Raw genomic sequence first — 23,810 nt, 5'->3', positions numbered from 1 at the left:
AGAGCAAGAGAAGGATGGAGGGATGGAGGTGGAATAGGAATGGGAGGAGGAGGAGGAATTGATAGAAAGCAAGGTGGGGGCAGAAAGACTCGAGTTTGCTCTCAGAGGTAAAAGTGTCATTATTCGTGATATGAAATGATCTGCCAAAGTTGTAGTTACCAGAGACAATTATGACTTCAGTCCTTCTTTTTGTTTTCAGCTAAAAAAAACAAAACCCAAAAACTCACACCGTTATAACTTATAATCAATCTTAACCAGCATTCAACAGAGGAGCCTCTAGCTCAGAGTTTACCTGATGTTTACAGCCTTATTTGGTATCCTACAATAGTGGTTAGGGGGCAGGAGAGACACTGCGTACCGTAGGTGCCAGGATGCCAGGAGAGGGAAGATAAATCTGAGGGATCACAAGTTCACTGAATGGACTTTTCTCAAATTTTAGCTGTTTTTTTTTAGTTGCAGGCCATAAAAACCAAAACAATGAGCTGAAAGATTCTAAAATACTCTGCAGAGCTTAGGGAAACTGCGAAAACTATCTCCAAGTTGGCTCAACACATTATTCTGAGGAAGCTTCTAGGGAACTGATGGTCCAGTTTTGCACATCAGATATGGACAGTGGTGCTAACTCTCTCTGTCACCGTTATGTTTTGCTCAATAACTGCTGAACTAAATGCATAGGGGAGAAAATAGATAAGACTGCATCTGAAACTCTAAACTAAGAGAGGATTCACAGCCTTTGTCTCTGCTCTTTGAGAAAGAACATACATTTCTTTTAAAACTGATCATATTGAAAGAAGAATCCACAAGTTATAAACTAACTGAATACCCATTAAAACCCAGATTACAACTCATGCATTGTTACCAAACAATGTCTTGTCAACAGTCACAGGCTCAGTTTGGTGTTTACTGCATTTTAAAAGGTCATTCTCTCCGTAAGCGAATCAGCATTTATCCTCCAAAATACCTGGTGCTTATACAACAGTCTGCCTGTCTTCACAAAAAGAGAAAAAAGAAAAGGTAAACTGGAAGAAAAGAAGGAATGAATTGAGAGAGTCATTCAAACAAAGCCTCTATTTGACCAGCAACATGTGAGAGTGTGAGGTGAAAGCCCGGGGGATATCTCAGTCTGATCTGTGCCAAATCCCATTTTGCATACGGCTCCAAGGCAGCTCAGAAAGGGGAGTTCCAATTTCCAGAATAACAATTCATCATTTGACAGCAACATTCATAACAATGATGGCATAAATAAAAGCATATTCTGTACAGCAGCAACCACACTATGCTTGAATCACCGTAGAAAATTCAATGTGAAGAATAACTCATAAAATGGGAGGCTGGTCCACAGAGATATGAGAGGATTATCCCCTCAGTTTTTTGTTAGCGGTTCCCTTAAAAAGTAGGTTGTTCACTGCAGAATACAGTAAACTAACCATACATTTCTGTCCTGTATTCTTCTGCCATTTTAGCTCTGTGTCACCAGCTTCCACTGACTGATAAGGTTCACGGGGACTCACAGCTGTTGTTCTCTAATAATCATGATGGTGTTTAAATGCCGTTCATGAGACAAAGTGTTTTTCTCATATGGAGCAATATGAGCAAGCAAGGACCACTCATGTTGAGAATGACATACAAGGTATGGAAAACATAACAGTAACACCCACATGTACACATAATATGATGAAATCTGATGCAGCAACACCACTGCAGCCTCCAAATTAACACCTACATGCTAGATTATTAGATTCGAAATGGTAGTGTTATTGCAGGGCTTGCTGTATGTGGTAGACATGCGTTGCATGTGTTAATGAACTGTGCTGTCGTTACATAACTAGACTTCGTTACAGTAGCTGACTTGTACATTACATAACTCTTAACTTTTGAGTCTTTTCAATCAGATTTTTCCAGTTCACTTTTTGATCTTATTTGTATTTATGATGCGTTTCCTTTCTTTCTTCCTTTTTCTATTCTTTTAAATGATAGGTTCAGATTCAGTCTATCTTACTGTAATACAATAATCACATTGAAAGAGTTATTGGTCACTGTAATCATTCCTCGTGTTCATACTAGTTATGAAGCACTCTCTTCCAAGCTTGACTACCCTGTAAAAGATCTACAGTCCTCGTTCTTTGTAAAATGCATTTCAAAGTTCAGCCAAAGCTAATGTGAGGCGTAAGCACTCAGAGTTGGACAAATTGAGTAGGTATCTTCTGACATTACAGTGCTTTTAGTGGGAGATTCACTCTCTGTGTTACAATCCCTTCACTGCAGTGGAGTTTCCCTGCTGAATTTCATACTAAAACGACAGTACTTTAGGAAGATATCCACTTGGTTTCACTAACTATTAATTCTGAGGCCTCATATTAACTTCAGCTAAACTTTAGGATCACCTAAAAGCCAATATGGAGAATGATTACAGTGACCAATAACTCTTTCAATATACAGTAGATATGAGCATGTCAGAAATGTGTTCAGCTAGACTTGGGAAAAAAGGAACCTATCCTTTAATCAGTTTGTTTTTCTATTGTTTGTTTAAACTTGGGAGGGGAAGTCCACTGTGTAAGGCTTTGGCTTTCTGATTGGATATCTCTACATTTTGGGAAATATGCTTTTTTGCTGAGAGGTAGATAAGAAAATGAGTGGGGTTAGGCAGATTTTGTTGCCTTCAGACAGAGCAAGGATAACTGTTTGCCCATGATTTCAGTCTCCATGCTGCGCTAAGCTAACTGGCTGCAGGCTGTAGCTTCACGTTTACTGCACAGACATGAGAGTGTTATCCATCTTCTCATCTAACTCTCAGCAACGAAAATAAGCATATTTCCCAAAATGTCAAATTATTCCTTTTATGCTGTTTTTTATATGTGCAAATGAAATGAAATGAAGTATCAAGTCCTGTAACAGGACAGTGTTGAACAAAACCTGAAAAAATAACAACAGCGGTAACACTCAATATTCTACATCATATCTATCAAGTGGCACATAACATATTTTTCACCTTTCATTGGTCTTTGCCCAAAATACCCCTTTATGACATAAGAGCCTCATCGCATAGCCACATGACAATTTGACAATTCTCTAACCGGTTGGATCATGAAGGTTTGATATCTAAAACCATCCTGACAGCAAGTTCATCTTAGGGAGAAGCAAAGAGAGGAACAACAGCATCCCTGTAAATGAGAAAAAGAAACAGCAAAAACGCTGAGAAGCGGCAGGGAGAGATGAGCTAGAGGGAGCTGGAGATAAAAACAGTCACAAAACAAAAGAAGTAATGACACAGATGTGCAAAAATTAAAAAAAAAAAATGTGAGAGAGAAGACGAGTGACAACTGGAAAAGAAGAGCTAAAAATATGCCTGCTGCAGAGAAGAGTTATGATTCTCACTTCACACAAGTGTTCAGAGGAAAAGAGAGAGAGAGAACTGTAAAGGATGGCAGTGTGCTTGGTCAGCAGGAAATATCTGACATGTTTTGCACTTTTTCTGCCTTCACATGTCTTTTTTCCTGACAGAATATACGGTATATATATATATATATATATATATATATATACACATTTTACATAATATGTGAAAAGCAGGGGAGAAAGGGAGAAATGTGGGCCCTTCTGAAGGATGTCAACTCTCCTTTAAAATGCTAACTTGTACTTTTAATGGGAGACAAATTAGTTCAGAGATAATTTTGACCTTGTGTCACTTGAATGGCTTCAAAAGGCTGATTGAGAGTCAGAGAGAGAAAAGACCAATTTGAAAAGCCTTCTGGACAAATGCAGGGACACACACACACACACACACACACACACACACACACACACACACACACACACACACACACACACACACAGACGCACACACACACACACACACACACACACACACACACACACACACACACACACACACAGACGCACACACACACTCACACACACACACACACACACACACACACACACACACACACACACACACACACACACACACACACACACACACACACACACAGCATGGATAAAGAACGAATGGGATCAAGAACAGCTTTAGTTACAGATTCCTAAAGAGGATTGCTAGTGTTACAGCTGTGGGCCATCACCAAACTGACAGTGAAGTAAGTTAGAAACTTGCAAAGCAAATTAATTCTTATGTCGACTTAAATGCTCAGGATACTCTAGAGATGTAATTCACCTGTGCCAGCAATACTTTCACCGACATTTTTTTTTTTTTTTTTTATGGTTACCTTCACTAAAACTTCAGAGCTTTAATTAGCTTAGATCTATGGCGGAAACCACTAAGGGTGCATGAAAAAAGCTACACATTCTCTGCAGACCATCCACTGAACTGAGTTATACAAGGCTCTTTGTGATAGATACAGAGAGTCGCTGGTACAAAAAAACTGAAGAGAACAAAAGGAAACTCTGGCAGACAGGCACATGAAAAATCCAAATAACTAAAGTGCCAGAAACAAGAATGAGATCAGAGCAGTGGCTTAAACAAACCATGCAAACCAAAGGAGTGTGGATAAAAGAGAAACAGCCAGCGCAAGGATGCAGAACAAACACGACAAAAGCGAATAAAATGCAACAAATGTGGTAAGGAAAAAAGAGTGAAATATGTTGCATTTTCCAGAGTACTCAAAAACACTGTGCATCATAATAGGCTGATAAAGCACAAGGCGTCACTTTTAAAACAAATCAATACCTCGGAGAGAAAAAAGAAAAAAGATCCGCAAGTGTTTCTGAGAGACAGAAAGACAGAACTTTCTTTCCTTTTTACATGACACCAGCTTCCTCCTTGCTTTTTATTTCTCTCATCTCTCTCTTCAGAAGACCTTCGAAATCCCAATACTGTATTGAATTGAACTGTATTGGAAAGTTTTGCCCACTTGTACAACCTACTGAAAACATCAGATCAAAATGTCTGTAATTCTAGCAAGTACCAATGGACAAGTACAAAGTACTGAAAAAAAAACAGTGTGGGTCATCCATTCCTTTATGTAATTCTATATAAACTTCACATATAAACCAAATATAAACTTCTCTACAACTCTAGGCAGAGAAGGGGGTTAAAGGTAACTGTAGGGTGCATAGATCACAAAGTAGATGGCATGCACACATCCAAAATCTCAAACAATGTGTCACGCAACTCTGTGTGTCAAACAAGCCGACTGGCTATTTTAACGTCCTTTCAGGAGGCTAGTTTCTGACAAGAAAGAGAAGAAATACATGGAAGGATAAATGTGAACATGGTGTGAGTGTGTGTGAAAAATGGAAGAAAACAGCCAAACGAATATCTCTGAATGACACCAGTGCACATTCGCTCAAGTGCCATCGGCAGAAGCATGTTCCAGCTGTAAACCCACATTAAGCATTCAAAGGGTCAGAAGGATATTCGGGTTAATCCATCTATTTTCTGCATCTTTTACCATCATTCTCATTCCATAAACTAACATCGTCTTGGTCAAACGTTAAAGGGGTCAAAACCAAGTCAGACTGTATCCCAATCAAAGTATTTTGCATCTACTGAAGAAAATAAAAACTACTTCAGAGCTTTTAAAACTTCCTTTATTATCAGTTTCAGCAGCCTGGTGCTCTTTCTCCCTCGAAGCCTCCCACTGTTGGAGGTGGCGTTGATTACAGGATTGGTTGTCCTGTGTGGGAGCTCTCCCTCCCTGCACTGTTGGTATTTAAGTGCAGCAGGCAGATCGGAGTTTGAGATGTGCGGGGCAGGTCTTGTCTGTAATCACCCATGCCTTACAGGCAGGCTTGCTCAGGTGAATGGTGTTGGACACTATGCCTCTCCCTGGTTCTGTTTTAGACTTTGAAGAGACCTGCACTGGCTGAGAAAAGTAACAGTTTCACCGAGCAGTACAGTATGATCAGGAAAGAGAGTCCGTATCCACCTCCTTCCTGCAGCGTGATTGGTGGTGTCGCGACCATTGTGTGATTGTATCTCCCGGATTGCAGTAATGCTGTTGGCATTACATGCAGCTGGCCTATCATAACCCTTCCTTGTGTCTTAGAGATTGCCGCAGAATCATCCTACTTCAGCTCAAAAAGGCTGTTTAGAGTTGTTTTTGCTGATCTGCTTGTTGTTTGTTGTACTGTACAATCCTGAGTTACCGTTCCTGTCCCTAGTTCCTGGAATGTGGCTCGTAGACGTGTGTTTCTTACTGTAAGTTTGTAAGTGTTGCGCTATGCAGATGTCAGAGCAAGGCATCTGGCTACAACCCCTCAAGCCTGTCGGTTGGTTAAATGGCAAAGCATGAGTGAAACAGTCCAAAGATTACACACTGTCACTTCAATTGTGTCCACATTTGTAAATAGTGTATTCACAATGGACAACAGACCAAATTAAGTATGCTCATAAAGTCAGTAAGCAGACTAAAAAATGTTAAAAACATTTTTTAGCTTGCTATTTAATGTACACTATTGTCCCGCAATGCAATAAACAAAGGAAATGAGCAAGCTACAGAAAATTGGAAAAAGTCGTGGGTAAACAGCTCCAAAAACACCCTAGAAGAAAAATTTTAACACAATATAATATTTTCCATAGATATATAAATTACTTGATCCAGGGTCTTTTAATAATTATTGAGCTCCCTTCCTCTGGAACAACCTCCTTGCTGACACCAGACTGTCGGACCCTGTTGAGGCATTTAAATCCAAAATCTTTATGTCTTATGTGTTTAACTTTCAGTTTGTGAATCAATTTTTGATCACTTCTGGCCTTGTACCTTTAACCATTCTCCTGCCGGTGGGTCGGTCTCAGTCTCAATTAATCCATCAAACCTAGTATGTACAGTATAGTCTGTGTTGTCCTGCCGACGAGATTTCTGAAAACCACTGCGACTCTCTAACCCTCAAGCACACCAACGTTCAGGCTCTGTGCCTATCTTGCTCACTCTCTCTCCCCTTGTCTCTCTTTGTCTCTCTATCCCAAATGTCCTCCTCTCTGTCCTCTCTTTTGACTCAGGCTCTCCTGGGGTCCTGGGACCTCTCTCCCTCTCCTGGCCTCATCCCATTTGTTTTGGATCCGGATCTTTGTCCTCCCGGAGTCCCAGCCTCCTCCTTGTGTCTCTTTCCCTCTGTATATTTGTTTCCTTCTCCTAGACGTGTGAATGATGTTCTTGGTTTTGCCTCTATGTTTGTGTATTCTGTCCTCTGTCCAGGATCTTCCGGGGATAGAGGAGGTCATGTGGCTCAGGTCCTATCTGTTGGTGGCACCTGGACGTTGCTCGATGTCCTCCCAGATATGAACGAATGGTTGGGATATGACAACCATATAACCTGTACTGAGTAGGAGTGTTGGGTCCATCCTGACTGGCCAAACAAGTACGAGCGATTCGGAAGAGGAGGAGGTGGATGGATGGGTTGACCAAACACTGGGCTTTAACACTGGAGACCGCTGCTTGTTTCGTGTTTCAAACTGACAGTCAGCATTGTTTCTTTTAACCCTGACCACGATTTTTCTGTAACCTTAACAGTGTGTTTTTTATTGTAACCGTGGTGACAAAGGTCCTCTACCCTTAATGAAGTGCTTATTTTTACCCAAACCATGATCTTTCTCTAAACCTAACCAAACCTTTACCACATTATCTTTGGCATTTCTCCTGCCACTGCAGGGGCACTAATTCAGGAAATGCTCTTATGGTTCGTAACAGAGGGTAGGGAAAAACGTCCTACATGGTTGTTTAGGTTTGGAAGACTTGTTGGGTGGGACTCAAGGTTTTCTGTGGTTTTCTGTATTACACAATATGTGCAGAGTGGGAGCTGTGGAATCACAGTAAAGGATTCCTAAATTAAAGCCACTGTGGGATTAGGTAAACACCTAACGGCTTTCCAGAGTTAGATGCCAAAATATACTAGAGATGTTGGCAACATGTTATCTGCAAAGTTCAACTGGATATTCCATAGCATGGAAGCTAGTGGTTAAGATATGGTTAATGTTAAGATCTCTTGGTGATAATTACAAAGATTGTGATCATGATTAAATAAGAAAAGAACTGACTGCTGTCATGAAACGAGACATCACACTGGTGAACCCAACATGCTCACCTCCACACCCTAAATAATCACTGTACTATAAGAACATCACACCACTTCCTAGATGCATATGAGCATAATTTGTAGAATACCAGGTTCGCTCATGAATATCTGACGTGACTTACATTTTGACGAAGGGGTCAGAATAGCCGTTGGAGTCCATGGCGGCCAGATGGGCACAGCGTATGATACCAACCAGCAGGCAGCCCTTCTCTGTGTTATAGCACAGTGACACCAGGATGCGGCCCCGCTGGGGACACAAAAAACAACACTGTCAGACACAGCACCTGTTTTTACCCTGACGTTTCCCTCTTCAATGAATGCATGCAGTGGGGAATCCTACAGCAGGGTCAATCAAGATTCTCAAAATACTTTTCACTCATAGAAACAAAAATAAAATAAAGACTAGATGAAAATGGAATTAAAGTAATGACTGCAAAAAAAATTAGTCGGGATTTTTGCAATCTAGGATATTGTGTGTGTTCTCAGGGGCAACAGGAGTATTGAAATTAAAGCTTGTAATTAAAAGCCTTATCTGAGTCTGGCAAAATGACACTGCTCCCTTCTCCTTTTAATATCCAGGTTGAACCGTAAACTGAGTCCAATCAGAGACCAAAAGCTATTAGTCCCTGTCTCTAAAATCATGAAGAGAAATTGGATAACAACCACCGGAGGAGAAAAACACTGGACTAGCAGCACTGGTGTGAATTACAAACTGTTACTGTGATGTGGTCATGTGGTCTTCACACTGGTCTATCAATGTTAATGCCGCAGACATATATACTGACTGAAACCCCTAATTAAAACTTTTTCTTTTTCTTTTGTGATGGTGGAAATAGAGGATAGATTAGAATTGCTGAAAAGATAGGAAAATGAATTAGACATAGGATAGCAATGGGAAATTACAGCGGGACATGTTTTGATTGAAAAAGGCAATAATAAGATTGGTGATGATAAAGCTGATGATAGTATTACCTCCTCCTCTGCCACAAGCGCTCCCTGCTCCACCGTTTGATTGTTAGTTTCTTTATTCTGAAACGAGAGAGAGAGAGAGAGAGAGAGACATCATGGTTATATCATACAGAGCGTCCAGGTTAATATCTATAACACAGTTTAATGCAGTATATGAAATTGTTGCCTGATAGACCCCAGGCAAACAGGCACAATGGAAATAGGAAACATCTTGATATATATGAAACCAATTCGGTATGTACATGAACAGTCCATGTGCAGTATTACTTACACACACACAGACACACAAGTTGACCTTGGTCGCTTTTGGGACATTACATGGACTTACATTCATTTCCTAGGGACTTACCTTAACCCCAACCATAACCACTACTTGTGTAAACCTCACCCTTAACCTAACCTTAACCACTGACCCAAAAATCTGCTTTTTTTCCAACTGGGGACAAGGACATCTGTCAAGCCGGCTCCAATTAAAATGTAACTTCACCCCGAGCTCTGAACCTAACTCCACCTACTCCATAATTCTTTAAAAAATGGTAAAAAGTGGGCAAAAGGCTGTGAGACAGTGTGGGGGGCGTGGATGTGTGAGGCAGGAGTTGCTAAGTGACCACAAGGCACCTATGCTAGAGGGCTCTTACAAGGTGGAGGTCTTTTCCACTCCAGAATCCCCTGAAGCAGACATTAGTGTAGTAGAGGACCATGGAGGTCCTGTGCCGTATAGATTCGAGCCATTGGCTCCAGCCCCAGTAATGTCTGAAGCCGGAGCTCTTGGAGCAGAGCATGTAGTTAGAATAGCAATCTCGTGAAAATGCCGATTGCAAATGTACACAGCAGTGTGTGGCTCTCGAGGGACCTGCTGAAGGGAGAGAATGCAGCAATGGTGCTTCCACAGCCGTCAAAAGCACAAATCGAACCAGTCACCAAAACTGAAAAATACTAAGTAGAGAGTTAGCAAAAAAAATAGTGTAAACTCCTGTGAATGATGAGTCTCAATGAATATATATATTTGAAAATGAACACATTTCACGGACTCCTCCTCAGTTGCTGGGGGAGGTTGGCCGCCCACCTCTGATTAGAGGGCGTAATATTCTTTTTTAAAAACAAATTTCATGACCCAAGATATGTCTACATATGTCTAGATATGTCCCAAAGGGCTGACTCTATGTCAGCATTGGCCTTGCAAGGTTCAGGATGATTTAAAACAGCAGATGGCGTGTTGAGCCATTTTAGACCCACGAAATTCTGAATCTTATGACTTTGTTAAGAAACGTCAACGTCACCACCAGCATTTATGTGTATTATCACAGAACAGTCATATCTCTAGGTTTATGGCTCAAAAAAAATATTCAAGTGTGAAGTATTTCTCTTACTGATCTTTAGTCTGAAATTTGTTACCAAAAAGTAGCCTATGACACACACACACACACACACACACACACACACACACACACACACACACACACACACACACACACACACACACACACACACACACACACACACACTATGTACATACCTGTGCAATTCTCTCCAGGCCCATATTGTAGCGTTTGCTTTCGCCCTCTTTCAGTTTCTTCAGAGCCACTCTCACCTCTCCGATGAATTCATTTCGTCCGAGCCTGTCCATGTCGCATACACACAGCCTTTATACACAAAAAAGACACACAAAAATAGGCAACAAGGGAACAGAAGAGAAGCAGGTGAGTCAGTGTAAAGTTACAGATGAACCCTGGTACTGCTTTGCCGTGCTCATTATTGAGAAGCAAGTGTAGACTGTGCCAAATATATCCAAAGTACATCTGAACAATCATTCAACTCCACCATCTGCAACACAAGATGAGTTCCCAGTGACTTCATGAGCAGCCTCATGAATGATGAGAATTTGTATGATTGCTGAGGGGTTTGGGAGGATTTCAGTCACTTCCTTCTTGGCTGTTGCTCCATCAGGCACTACTTTGTCACAATTGAAACATGTAAGAGGAAAGAGATCATTTGAAGCAGGTAATCAGTTTTCCTTTTGCACTTCCCTGAGATGAAAGCTCAAACTGATTGCATGTTGTACGCAGTTAGAAGAAATTAAAAGGACTGCTGGCAAGTATGTGTTGTTTCAAGCATCTTTTGAGCCTTCAGTGTGTTAGGAATGAGTTTGAAGATGTACTGTGATTCTCAAAGTTCTGTTTTATATGAATTATTAATTATACAGACTAATCCCCCGGGATATGTATGTGTTGTGCTCTGTAGCGAAGCCACTGTTAAGGCAAAATTGGCAGTGGCCCGTCCAACAGATGAAGGTAGCCTGCATGAATATAGAAGTTAATTCGTCTCAAAATGCTAGCATGGAATTGGCCATCACTCTGGATGTGTGAGATAAAATTAAACAAAACCTTTAAATTCTGTGGATAAACCGAAGTACTGGACAAATCAGACCGGATTATGGTGCCAGATTAAATGTCAGGGGATGTCATCAAAGTTCACAAAGACCATAAATGTCTGTAGCAAATCGCACGGTAATCCCTCCAGCAGTTGTCAAGACATTTTAGTCTAAATTACAAATGTCCACCTGCTGGTTTTGCAAAAGGAAAAATCAGTGCATCACCAAAGTCATTAGGATTTATCCTCTAGGGAGCATATATATCTGTACAAAATTTAATGGTACCCCATCTGACAGCTGTTGACATATCTCAGTCTGGACCAAAGCGGTGGACCAACCGGCCAACTGCCATTCCCATCCCTACAGCCACAATGCTAGCATTGCTAAAAAATCACATATAACAACATAATGTACCATATATTATTACATTACCATATATCAATGTACCACATAATACTGTTTTTGGTTTTGTTGTTTGTTTGCTTTCCAAAGTTGAAATGTATTGTTGGAACGTCTGATAAGAGCCACAGCCCAGAAAGTGCGGTTTTGGTGAGTTGCAGTGAGAAGATGTTTAGCTGTTGATTAAAACTAAATTTCATTGAAAAATTTAGATTTTTTTAAATCTTACAACTTTTATTTTAATGGCATTTCGGTAACTATAGTTTCAACAGGTAAAAAGTTCTACAGGGTCCCCTGGTCATATGAGTAGGCAAGAGAGGTTAAATCGTTAAATCCTTCACGTACATGAAGTATTATGGAGTGGGATTTCACTGCAGTAATGATGACTTGATTACTTCCACCTCCAACCCGGCCCAGTCCGCAACAATTGTCTCTTTTCTACTTTGTATCTGGCTTTAGTTGCACAGTCAATTTAAAAAGAAACAACTAAATCGATATCTTCCTCTATACTGCTGCAGTTAAATTATTTCTTCCACAGAGAGCACTTGGTGATGGTGGTGTTTGATGGAAGGTGAATATTCAATCAGCCACAGTAGAGTCTTAATAGCCCATCACCTGCTACAAAATTCCCTCTGTGCTTGAATATTCCCAGGTGGACTGTTGTTGCTCTTGATTTCTTCCTTGCTCATCACTCTCTATTCTCGACCTCCTTCTGTCTCTCTCTCTCTCTCTCTCTCTCTCTCTCTCTCTCTCTCTCTTACAGAGACACACACACACGCACACACACACACACACACACACACACACACACACACACACACACACACACACACACACACACACACCTTCTCCCTCTTCCTGTTCTCTTCCTGTCCCTCTGACATTTGGACATTTGACATGCTGGTTTCTGCTTTTTAGTCATAACTGATGAGTATCTCTATTAGATGCTTCAGAATAACTCTGACTCATGACCACGGCTTTCAGGTGATTTATGTCTCTTTGCTCTTTCATACATCTACGGTGAGGGAGATGTAGACTGAGGTGAAAATGTGTCACCAGTTCCGCCCAGACTTTTGGCTTCTTCTGTGCAAATGCTCCATCCGTTTTCTCGCACCCTCTCCCACAATTTTCCGGCTCTAGAATTCCTCTAAAAATCCAACAGATGCTCATGGAATCAGTTCAACCAGTAGTGCCAAATTTAGTGTGGCATCGCTGACAAAATCTGCCTCATGAGTTACATTAGATTACCAGGGTGTTTTAGCAAGTCTGCTTGATGTCTGTACTTGTGAAAGTATCTATTTAATGTTCTCAAACAAGTAGGAAGAGTGTAAAAAAAAAAAAAAGACTTTGATGACAGCAAGGACGGCCTTTGCTGTGGTATTTTTGAAAGGATCATTTGCATGAAATATGGACCTCACTTGCATTTAAAACTCTATATATACTTAATGAATCCCCACTAGCCTGCCATTGATTTGTTATGCCATTTTGCTTTTAATTCCACATTAAAGGACTTTGTGTGATTAAAGGCTTAACTCTCTGTTTTCTATTTTTGGGCATTACTTCATGTTCCCTAATATTAATTGAACTGTTTTAGTCAATGTAAATAATGATGTATGTTATGCCAGATACAATGTTTAGGATTTTAATATTGTGAAGATTAATTCCATGGCTATTTAAAATCATACTCTGCGTTGATTTTTTGGGGGGAAATCCCAGCAATACATTTTCTTAAAATACATTTTTAGAGATGCAGATCTAATTTCAATATCAGACCATATTTTCAGAAAATCAAAAAAGAACTAATTATCTTATTGCAAAATGAAGAGTCTGCGGCCATGCTAGCAGCTCTTTGAGGCTATACTTAGATACAGTGGTGCTTTGAACTAAATGCTGACATCAGCATGCTAACATGCTCACAATGACAATGCTAACATGCCAGCGTTTACCAGGTATAATGTTTACCGTGTTCATTTTACCATGTTAGCATGCTAACATTTCCTGATTAGCGCTAATCACCCAGAGTTCAGCAGAGGCTGATGATGATGGCATTAGTTATGCAGATATTTGGACATAAACCAATGTTAACACAGAATGGTTATCAGTGAGGTTATCACCAAAGTCATTAGGATTCATCCGCTGGGGATCATAAATGTCTGTACCAAAATTCATGACAATCCAATGTTGAGATTTTTAGGACTGGAATAAATTGGTAGACCAACCAACTGACATTGCCCACTGACATAACACAGTGCTGCAAGCATGGCTAAGAGTAAACCACCACAACTAAAAATATCATTCTCACCCCAACATCTAACACTTAATCAAAGCTTTTTTTTGTTTGTTTTTGTTTGTTTTCCTGACCATATCAGTACCCGACTGTACATCCACCTGGAGTTTCCAGTAGCAAATCTCAGCCTCACCCTCCATTCAATATCGAATCAAGCCCTAGATTTGTCCCTATCTCCCCACAGCCGAGGACAGTGTGGGTCTATTATAAAGCCTGACAGAGGGATGGAGAGATAGAGGAAAGAAATTGAGCGGAGAGAGCCTAGACCTGGCACTGACATCATGTCGGTAGTCCTTTAACACACACACACACACACACACACACACACACACACACACACACACACACACACACACACACACACACACACACACACACACACACACACACACACACACACACACACACACATACACTTGATACCAACTTCTCATCACAACACCTCCACATTTTGCATCTGTCCTCTTTTAACTGGCAGCTTTTTTAGTGATAAACAAGAAGTCTTGAGACAGTATGAGATTCTCCCCCAAGGTATGCGTTCATGTAAAATTCACCTCAATTATTTGTGCATTAGAAGGCACCAAAAAGGGTTGTGTCATTAAAATGAGGGAAAGGACTGGGCCATCACATTATTACTGTCACTGCTTCCTAAATCATTTGAAACTTGCCCAAAGGCAGAGGCAGACTGCAGCAACTGATAGAGAAATTTAAACCTAATCTCAAAATCTTGTCTGCTTCACTGCAATAAAAAGACTTCAGAGGAACTCAAGCTGTCTGATATTCACACTTCAGAGGAGCCTGATAAATCTACTTGTTCCCAGTGCAGATTTTTGTGTTTCAGGTATTTTCCAGAAGTTATTGACAGCTCACAAAATCAGTCTTGAAACAAGCTGACTTTTATGGGAGATAAGTAAAAAGTTGCTTTCAAATGCCTCTAAGACAGTTATGATTTTAAGATTTAATAACAGACTAAACAACTTGTCGTAATGGAGATTTTAGCAGTGTTTTGCAATTCGGTTTACGTTTAACTCCAGACCTTAGTACCTCAGGCTGTCTTGCTGCACCAATTAAAGGATTAGCCGGTATGTGGCCAACCGTGAAGTCTGGATTGAGGACATTAGTTATTAGTTTACTCAGCTGGTTCATTCTTAATAACAGACTGGACCTCCAGTGGCCCTTAGAGATAAAGACTGCACACTGAGGAATAGAATTGTTGAATACATAATATTTAAAAAATGAAAGCTGTTACATCTTTTTTTTTTCTTGAAGCCATTTCATAGCCAGCCTCTATTTAGCCATCCCTTTTCTATTTAAGTGCATTTTACCTCAGCATGATGGCTTTATATAATCATTGCAAATGCAAATGAGTGAGTGAAAGGCAAAATATATAAACAAATGCACAAAAGCACGCTTCTCCCTCCACTTTGCACACTACATGGCTCTTTTTAAGTTTATCCTTTAGCACACAGAGAGGCGAATGGACTTGTCACCAAATAAATATTTAATGACTTAAAGGTTTTTGGCTGCATTCCAGCTTTATCACAATCTCTGACCTAGGCTGAGGTGCCAAACGGAAAGAAACTCCTTAAATGCATCTGAATGAAAGTTCAGTGCTCAGAAATGTTCTTTCTTTTTACAATTAAAAAACCGACATTGGTTTGGTCTGACCACAGTATGGCCCAATTTAACGATAAACTTTGCACTGTCCAGGCCTTCAGGCAGGTCTACAGAGAGGCTGAGTCTGGTCAGTGTCCTCATGCTAAGCAGTGCACGGAGCACAGGGATCAAAGAGTACAGCATCCCCTCCTCTGCGTCCTGCTGGGACGTGCGGAGCGGGGTGCCGCAGGGCACAACCCACTGAGTAAACATTTCTCCAGGGATCCTTCTGCGTTTCTCCATATTCTGACTGCTCGCTGCTTTCTTCGGACTAATGAGAGCAAAGTCTGTCTATTGGCTGAGGTATTGTGCTGGCGCCTGAACACATCCAGAGAGAGTTTGAGGAGATTTTCTTCCTTCTCTATCCCCTTCTGTTGGTCCCCCCCCCCCCCCGTCAGACAGTGTTTCATACACTCCCGCTCGTTTGCTGTGTCACATATTTCTCACTGTCCTCATTCTTTCGTATTTTGGCTCCCCTTTGAGTAAACTCCTCCCCATTGCTCATGATTTTTTCTCAGTTTAATTCATTTATAAATGAATTATCTCATTCATCACTTTATCCATCTCACTACTCTCTCTGAGCCAATTCTCCATCTCCCTCTCCCTTCTCTGTCACTTGATATCACTCACTCTTTTCCTACTGCTCTCTTTTGTTGATCTTGGCAGCCACCTCTGTCTTTCTCTTCATCTCTTGCTTGACACTGGTCACACTCCTCCTCCTCCTCCTCTGCCTCATTTTGGCTGCCCAGCACCCCCCTGCTGGTTTGTGTCTGTGGGCTACGTCCTTGAAGAGGTCAGCTGGGTTTTTCTCTAGTTTGAGGGGTCTCTCCTCAAGCTGCTGTTTGTGTGTATCAGTGTGTGTGTTTGTGTGTGTGTGTGTGTGTGTGTGTATGTATGCCTGTGTGTGTGTGTGTGTGTGTGTGTGTGTGTGTGTGTGTGTGTGTGTGTGTGTGTGTGTGTGTGTGTGTGTGTGTGTGTGTGTTTGCGGAGAGAGAGTAAATGTTATTTCTGAATGTGTGCATTTGTAATAGCTCAAGGACATGTTTTGTTGTATGCATATATGTGTGTGTGTGTGTGTGTGTGTGTGTGTGTGTGTGTGTGTGTATGTGTATTTTCTCTATATGCAGAGGGGGGCCATGCATGTTTTTTCCTACCAGTGATTGCCCTTGACATACACATAAGAGGATAAGCACACACCTAACTGCCTACATTTTGTGTGTGTGTGTGTGTGTGTGCATCTGTTTGCGTGCGTTTGTATTCTTGTTTCCGCAGGATAAACAATGCCATCCAACCCTATTATGAATCTGATGAGCAAACTGACACTGATTGTACGCAGCGCACAAGTTCACAAACAAAACACGTGCAAAATGCCATCTCTGAATCAACTTACACATGCAGGATGACACAAGTGCGTCAGACTTTTTGGGCCAAGATGGCGACGCTCGACCTCAATCGCTCCATATGGAGAGCACTGTGGGGAGGAGGGGGCGGACACTCACTGCACGGCCATCACCTGAGCAGTTACCACAGCGACAGCAAGTGGAACAGTTGGCTTGCGTTGGCTGGCGTCGCCTGGCTGCGATAATGAACTACCTGGAAAAGCCAATTGGGAAGCATGGACGGCTGCTGGTAGTCCACTGGAGGATTGGAAGTGTGAATCTTCATCCTTCGCATAATAAACTGGTCACTTGGCTGTCTGGGGAATAGTGCTAATCCTTGGCCAGAGAGAAATTCACAGCTGAGCACCTACCTGAGCGTTTTGGTGGTCATGTCAGCTGCTGTGATGCCATGGTACACCAGCGTTTCGTTCCACACTGGGTTCAGCGTATTCTTCAGGGTTTTTGTGCGTAGCTTGTTTGCCTGAGGAGGAAAAGAATGGAGAGGGAAGGATCAAAAGAAGAAAAGAAAGAGCGAGGAATGTTAAAAGGTTGAGGGCGCAGACTCCTCAGATCAGACTGAGAGAATAAAAGATCAGGAAAAGGAAGCAAGAACGGGGGACAGTAAAAGATCAAGTGAGAAGGGGTGGGAGAAAAAGCGTGGGGCAGCATCATTTATCTCTGCCCCTCAGGAAATCGCAGACATCTGCTGCCTACTTTGTAGAGGAGTATGAGAGGACGGGAAGCTTCCCTCGCCTCACCTATCCGTCTGTCTCCTCCCTACCATGATAACACAGTGCATTAGCACCAGCCAGACCACCAAAACAAGCACTGTGTCTCAAACGCAACACAGCAGCTAATTAAACTGCACAACACAATCAGCATGAAATATTAAAGCTTTCCAGGAGAGGAAATGCCCATGAGCCCCTAACTGCTGCAACATGCATAAATAAAGTTTGCAGCCACTTGCTGCTTCATTTCCCTCAGTTGCCTTCAGAATGTGTTCATCCTATTTTAAGTTTTTATTTCAGTTTTTCTTTTGTATTTATTTTATGTTTATAAACACTTTAAAAATAATTGCTCCCAATAAAGATTATTTTTTACCAACTCCCAAGATACATAAGTTCCAGCACACAAATCTCGCAAAGCCGAACCTCTGGCTCAGCTGAGGAAGTTAAATATGGGTTTATAAGACCTTGTGGAGCGAATGGCAGAATTACTTGGCTGTTCTTAGCTGCAGGAGTGGCTATCACTGGTGGAAAGTGGTGGAAAGTATTTACTTAAGCAGTGTAGGTAGAATTTTGATTCGCTGTGCTCTACTTGATAGTTTCAAATTTATGCCACTTTATTTTTACTTCTACTTCATGACATTTCAGAGACAAATATTGTACATTTTACTCTGCGTAAATGTACAATGTTTACTCGACAGCTGTAGTTGCTAGTTATTTTGCGGATTCAGAACTGAGAACTCTATAATGAAAATATGAAACGCAGTGCAGTGAGACCTACATCATAAGGCTGGTGTAACTGTACATTTTTCTTAATGTCATGAAAATAAAAATATAATAAAGCCAAAACCAACAATGAGCAGGAACAAGCGTTGTCTGTGTAGCCAAAGCTTGACATAGCTTTTTCCTATGTGCCATAGACCTCCACTGTTATTCAAAAAATTATTTAAAACGCATCAATGAGTCACACCACTGCACTGGCTGACATGATCCTTCTTGATGGTGAACATGGGCACTGTAGTTTATTTTAAGTCAGCTACACATACGGTACACTGTCCTGGAGCCATAAAATATTCGCTGGGCCACTAAATGTGTATCAAGTCACATCTGAAAATAGTCTATGAATAGTAAATTCACTCCTCCTAAAAACTAAATCGCCCTTTTCTTTTCTTTTCCTTTTTTTTTTTTTTTTAATGAAACTATGTATGAGGAAGGAAGTAGGAACAAATTGGCTCAGGGCTGGGAGCCACAGACAGGCTGAGGAAGTCTGAAATTACTGAGAGGCAGACTAACACGTTGTTGTTTTTGGTCTTTTCATGGGAATTGTTGACAACAGGAACAATATGGAATATGCCACTATCTTTTAAAACACCCAACAATATGCAAAGTGGGTACAAATATGACTACTTCAAAATGCTGCAAACATGCTCATGCATCAGTGATAATCATTAAATAATACATTATACAGTAATATAACACTGACATTCTGCATGCATAATAAGTACTTTTAATTTTTTCTAATAATACCTCCATACTTTTACTTTAAGTAGTTTTACATTGTGGTGTTGCTACTTTTATTTAAGTAAGGGGTCTCCCACCAATGGTGGTGATGCAACATTATACTGTATGTTATAATCTGAATATCCAGCTGGTAGAGAAAGCGTGTAGCCTATTTTGTAACGTACCCCTGCTCATGTCTGAAGCTTCACTGATAGAACGCTTCATCTCTCTCGCTTTCTCTCTTTTCCTTTCTGCCACAGTCAGCCTCTTGCTACAGCGCCTCAGGGCCAGATGCTGAGCTCTCCCTTCCATCTTCTCTCTCTTGGTCTGTTTTTGTCCCTACATCCCACTGTTCTGTCGGTGCTGCCTCCCTTCTCTACCTCCCTTTCCTCCCATCACTGTCCCCTTTTTAATTCTCTATTTTCTACTGGAAACTTTTGGCTTATCTAAGAGTCAGCCCTCCAGAGCTCGCCCGATGAACGGGGCAAGTGTTTTCGATTCATGCCATTTGTTTGATTCATTAATGTGCAGGAGGAGCCCTGCGCAGGCAGAGTCACGACTCGCCGTGGTGTTGCACAACTGTATGTCTGCCAGCACAACTCAAGAGAACAACTACTTCACAAATAATCATCCCTCCTTATTGACTGAATTGGGTTGGTTTTCTGAGCACACATCTTAACACATGCTCCATCTACAAACATTTAAAACTTCAGTTCCTTCTTCCTGCCCTCTGTCACTCCCTGCCTCAATTTTCCCTCTACACCAATGCTTTTGCATCGGTTTTTCTAAATGTTTTATCTCTAGCCCTGCATCTGTCCGTCACACTCTCCCTCCTTTCTCTCCCCTTCATACTCCCTCTCTCAGTCCCTACTTCCCAGAGCTATGAGTGAATTTTCCATGCAAATCGATTGGGAATGGACAGAGGAAAATACCAGTGACCACCACAGAGGCACCAAGAACTATGGTGTTTGTGCATGTCTGTGTGTGAGAAAGAGAGAGTGCAGCGATAGAGAAGGAGGGAGGGAAGAAGGGAGCATCTCTGTGTGACTGTGACTAAAGCCTTAGCATGTGTCTGCATATACGCAAGGTCATGCACCGCATGTGTTGCAGCGTGTGTTTGACACTGCAAGACAGCATGCTTGACTGTATGCCGGTTAAGGAGCATGTGCTAGAGGATGTAAGAGTGAGAAGGGAGGAAAATGTATGGGACCGAGGGGACACGCGCCTCTGGTCTCAGTATTTTGCCGACTCAATTCTCTGCAGAAACTGAAACCTTTTGTGTTCTGGATTATTCACGGCAACGCTCGCATGCTGAGTCTGAATGTGGACAAGAGTAGGTGTGTGAGTGTGCGCCTGTCATTCGCACTTCTTCGTGAGCACACGCCCACTTTTCAAGTGACGTGGCCCCCGTCTGGTGGGTATTTAACAAACGGCGGTTCATGGGTACTTTCCTACTCATTGACGCTCTCTCTGTGCCACCCCCTCCAGCCCCCACCGCCAACCCTGTCCCCCCGTCAACACTCTCCTGTTGACGTGAGCCGTGTAACAATCCTCCCTGTTTCCATGACAACCACCTGCTGCTGTCCTCCCCTCATCTGTCTCTCCCTCCCTCCCTCCCTCTCTCTCTCTCTCTCTCTCTCTCTCCCCCCTTTCCTCCCTCTCTCCATCCTCCCTGCTCTCCGTACACTGTTGGTATTTCAAGGTCAAAGAGGGTCACAGCCAGATAGTGAGATAGAGACAGAGATAGGGGTGGGAAGTGGGGAAAGGAGAGTGATAACAATGGGAGAGCAGATAGACAGGGGAAGGCTGGAGGACAAAAATCCCCCAGACGTTGTTATTGTTAGCACCTTAGACCTCAAACAGTAGCCTCATTCAACCTATCTTGGCTAAGCGTCCTGTCCGCACTTATCACAACCTCATTTGGTGTCAACGTTGAGCCAAAATGGCCAACGACAGGTTGCATTCTGGGGGGGTTTGCTGTTGTGGCGAGCCTTATCTTCCCTGCTGCTTGAGCTGAAAACAAGACAAGAGCGGCGCAGCAGACCAGAACCTGTTCGTGCTCGATAAAGCGGAGTATTGGACGAGCCACATTAAGCAGTAACCAACCGAAATGCTCCCTGCTCAACGGCTTGAAACGACACACCAAATTAGCCCGCTGCCATGTCATGTTTTTTGCAAGAGCGTTTTGACCTTTTCATGGTGTCTGATAAACAAGAATTGACAAAGGGAGACTTTTATTTACAAAAAGTAAATCATTGTTTTATATTTAAATAATGTATGATAATGTACGATTACCACCAGTTTCTGTGTGATGAGGGACTTCATGAGGGAGTGTCAGTGTCTGGGACGGCCCAGTGTGGTAGCGTGTTACGTTAATTGCCACTGAAGTAAGGTTGGAGCAGTGACCTTGCTAGCCCCGGGGAGAAGATGAAGCTTGACGTATGGATCAGCCAGCCCATTGGAGTCCATGGCTTTCAGTCCCTGTGGACACAAGCAGACGCACGCGCGCACACACGCGCACACAAACACACACACACACACACACACAAACACACTGTAGTGTCAAAGGTGACGTCATCATGCCCTCAAACACTTCACACAACTGACAGGGTCAGAAAAAGACAGTGAATATGACAGATCTCCTCTACTGTAGTTACATCTCAATAGTGCTTCTGGGTGTTTCTTTCCATGCCACTATTTTCTATCCTCCTCAACTCCTTTGTGTTGTCCTCAAGGGAAATGTTCAGTGAGATTTACATAATTAACATCATGTAACAGTACACAATATGTAATACAAGGCCCGTGTCCTTGTACGATGGCCACACCAAATTTGTCTGCCACAGCCATGGAGCAACATAATCCAACATTTCGTGGTGCCGTGAGATGATTTTGTCTTGAATTGACAAGCTGCCGTGGGAGTGTGGCAAACGTCATTTTACAAAGGTTGAGAGGAAGCAGTCTGACGTCTTGGCAAACGTAAAAGCGTTACAGGAGAATCGTTTATATGTAGTCTTCAAGGAGGATTATGCAACCACACACACACACACACACACACACACGCACGCACACACACACACACACACACACACACACACACACACACACACACACACACACACACACACACACACACACACACACACACACACACACACACACACACACACACACACACACACACACACACAGACACACAGAGGTCACTTTATATGAAGGAGATGTGGAAACTGTGTGTACCTTTGCCTTGTGAATAGTACAATGAAGACAGTTGTTCTCCTGATCAAAGAGCAGGCTGAACTCCAACGTTCCCAGGTAGGCTGAAAACAATACAAACCATGGCAATTACTGCCAGTAAAGGGACAGACACACTCAGTCACACATACACGCTCATAAAGCTCTGAGTCATATTTGGAGCAGATGGCGTCTTAAAAACATGACACTGCCTAATATGAATTGATCTGTTTTGTTTGAGTCCCACTATTGTAATGTTGTCTAATAAATCATTGGAGCCGCTGTCTCACGTGAAGTGAGAGTCACAAACACTTTTGGAAAAATGCTTGAATCTACAATTACTCCGAGATCATATGTTGTGCATATGACTATCCACTCCAAAGTTCCACAGTTGCCACTGTTGTTTTTCTGCCGTATCGCGTTATAGTTTTCACATGAATAAACATACACACACAAGCCAAACACACAATACTGAACAACTTTACTACCACAAAACTTTGTTCACTCCACACAGAACTCACTGTCATCATCATCAGAGTCAAACACCTCCTCCCTGTCTCCATCGTTGTCCCCCCTCCTCTCCCCATCCTTGTATCCCCCACCCGTCTCCCCGTTGAAAGTCTCCTCTTTCAGGATCTTCTTCTCCCTTGGAGGCGGAGGCGTGCAGGGGTAGTCGTGGAAACGGGGGAAGAAGTCTGATATCTGTGGGATGGGGAGGATGGGGCCTGGGCACACGTTGATGGCAAAGTGCTCCTGCATAGAGATCTTGACCGGCGAGGGAGGGGGCGGAGCGGTGCAGTGGGGCGTTGCCGAGGGGGAGGAGGAGGATGAGGAAGTGGTGGAGGTGGAGGACGGGGGGATGGCCAGGTGAGAAGTGGAGGGGGGCGGTGGGGGTTTGGAGACGCTCATGTGGACTGCTGAACGAGACTGCGGGGTGAGAATGAAAGGGTGAGGCGGAGAGAAAAGGAAAGACCGAAAATAACAGCTCATAGCAGAGGGGAGGAACAGGAGGCTCAGAACGAGAAGAGAAAAACAAAACAACAGCCATTTCCTCCGCCTCCTCTGAGTTTCCAACTTTCCAATTTCTATGAGTTTTAGAGCAGCAGCAGCAGCGGGGGTCAACATTTGCAATACGTTGAAATTCACAACACATCAGAAACATCCTGGAGAAAACCAAAAAACTGCTTCTCTTTTCACCCGTTGATGCAATCCTCACCTCTCAAAAGCCGAAATAGAATTTTCCAGAACCTTCTGGCACTTCA

At 42.3% G+C, this 23,810-nt stretch overlaps 1 protein-coding gene across 1 annotated transcript in view; it reads right to left on the bottom strand.

The window, feature by feature from the left end:
* doc2d (double C2-like domains, delta) overlaps nucleotides 1-23,472 on the bottom strand; it is a 28,658-nt gene extending 5,186 nt beyond the window's left edge. Inside the window, exons 1-7 of the mRNA XM_040146845.1 lie at nucleotides 23,070-23,472; nucleotides 22,555-22,634; nucleotides 21,724-21,798; nucleotides 17,464-17,573; nucleotides 10,517-10,643; nucleotides 9,004-9,060; nucleotides 8,154-8,278 (exon numbers count right to left, since the gene is read on the bottom strand). Coding sequence (XP_040002779.1) covers nucleotides 8,154-8,278; nucleotides 9,004-9,060; nucleotides 10,517-10,643; nucleotides 17,464-17,573; nucleotides 21,724-21,798; nucleotides 22,555-22,634; nucleotides 23,070-23,457 — 962 coding nt within the window. The 5' untranslated portion in view covers nucleotides 23,458-23,472. The remainder of the gene's footprint in view (nucleotides 1-8,153; nucleotides 8,279-9,003; nucleotides 9,061-10,516; nucleotides 10,644-17,463; nucleotides 17,574-21,723; nucleotides 21,799-22,554; nucleotides 22,635-23,069) is intronic.
* Nucleotides 23,473-23,810: the final 338 nt, after the last annotated feature.

This window comes from Xiphias gladius, chromosome 15 (assembly GCF_016859285.1).
Source record: "Xiphias gladius isolate SHS-SW01 ecotype Sanya breed wild chromosome 15, ASM1685928v1, whole genome shotgun sequence".
Taxonomy (NCBI): Eukaryota; Metazoa; Chordata; class Actinopteri; order Istiophoriformes; family Xiphiidae; genus Xiphias; species Xiphias gladius.
This window is presented reverse-complemented; position numbering and strand designations above follow the sequence as displayed.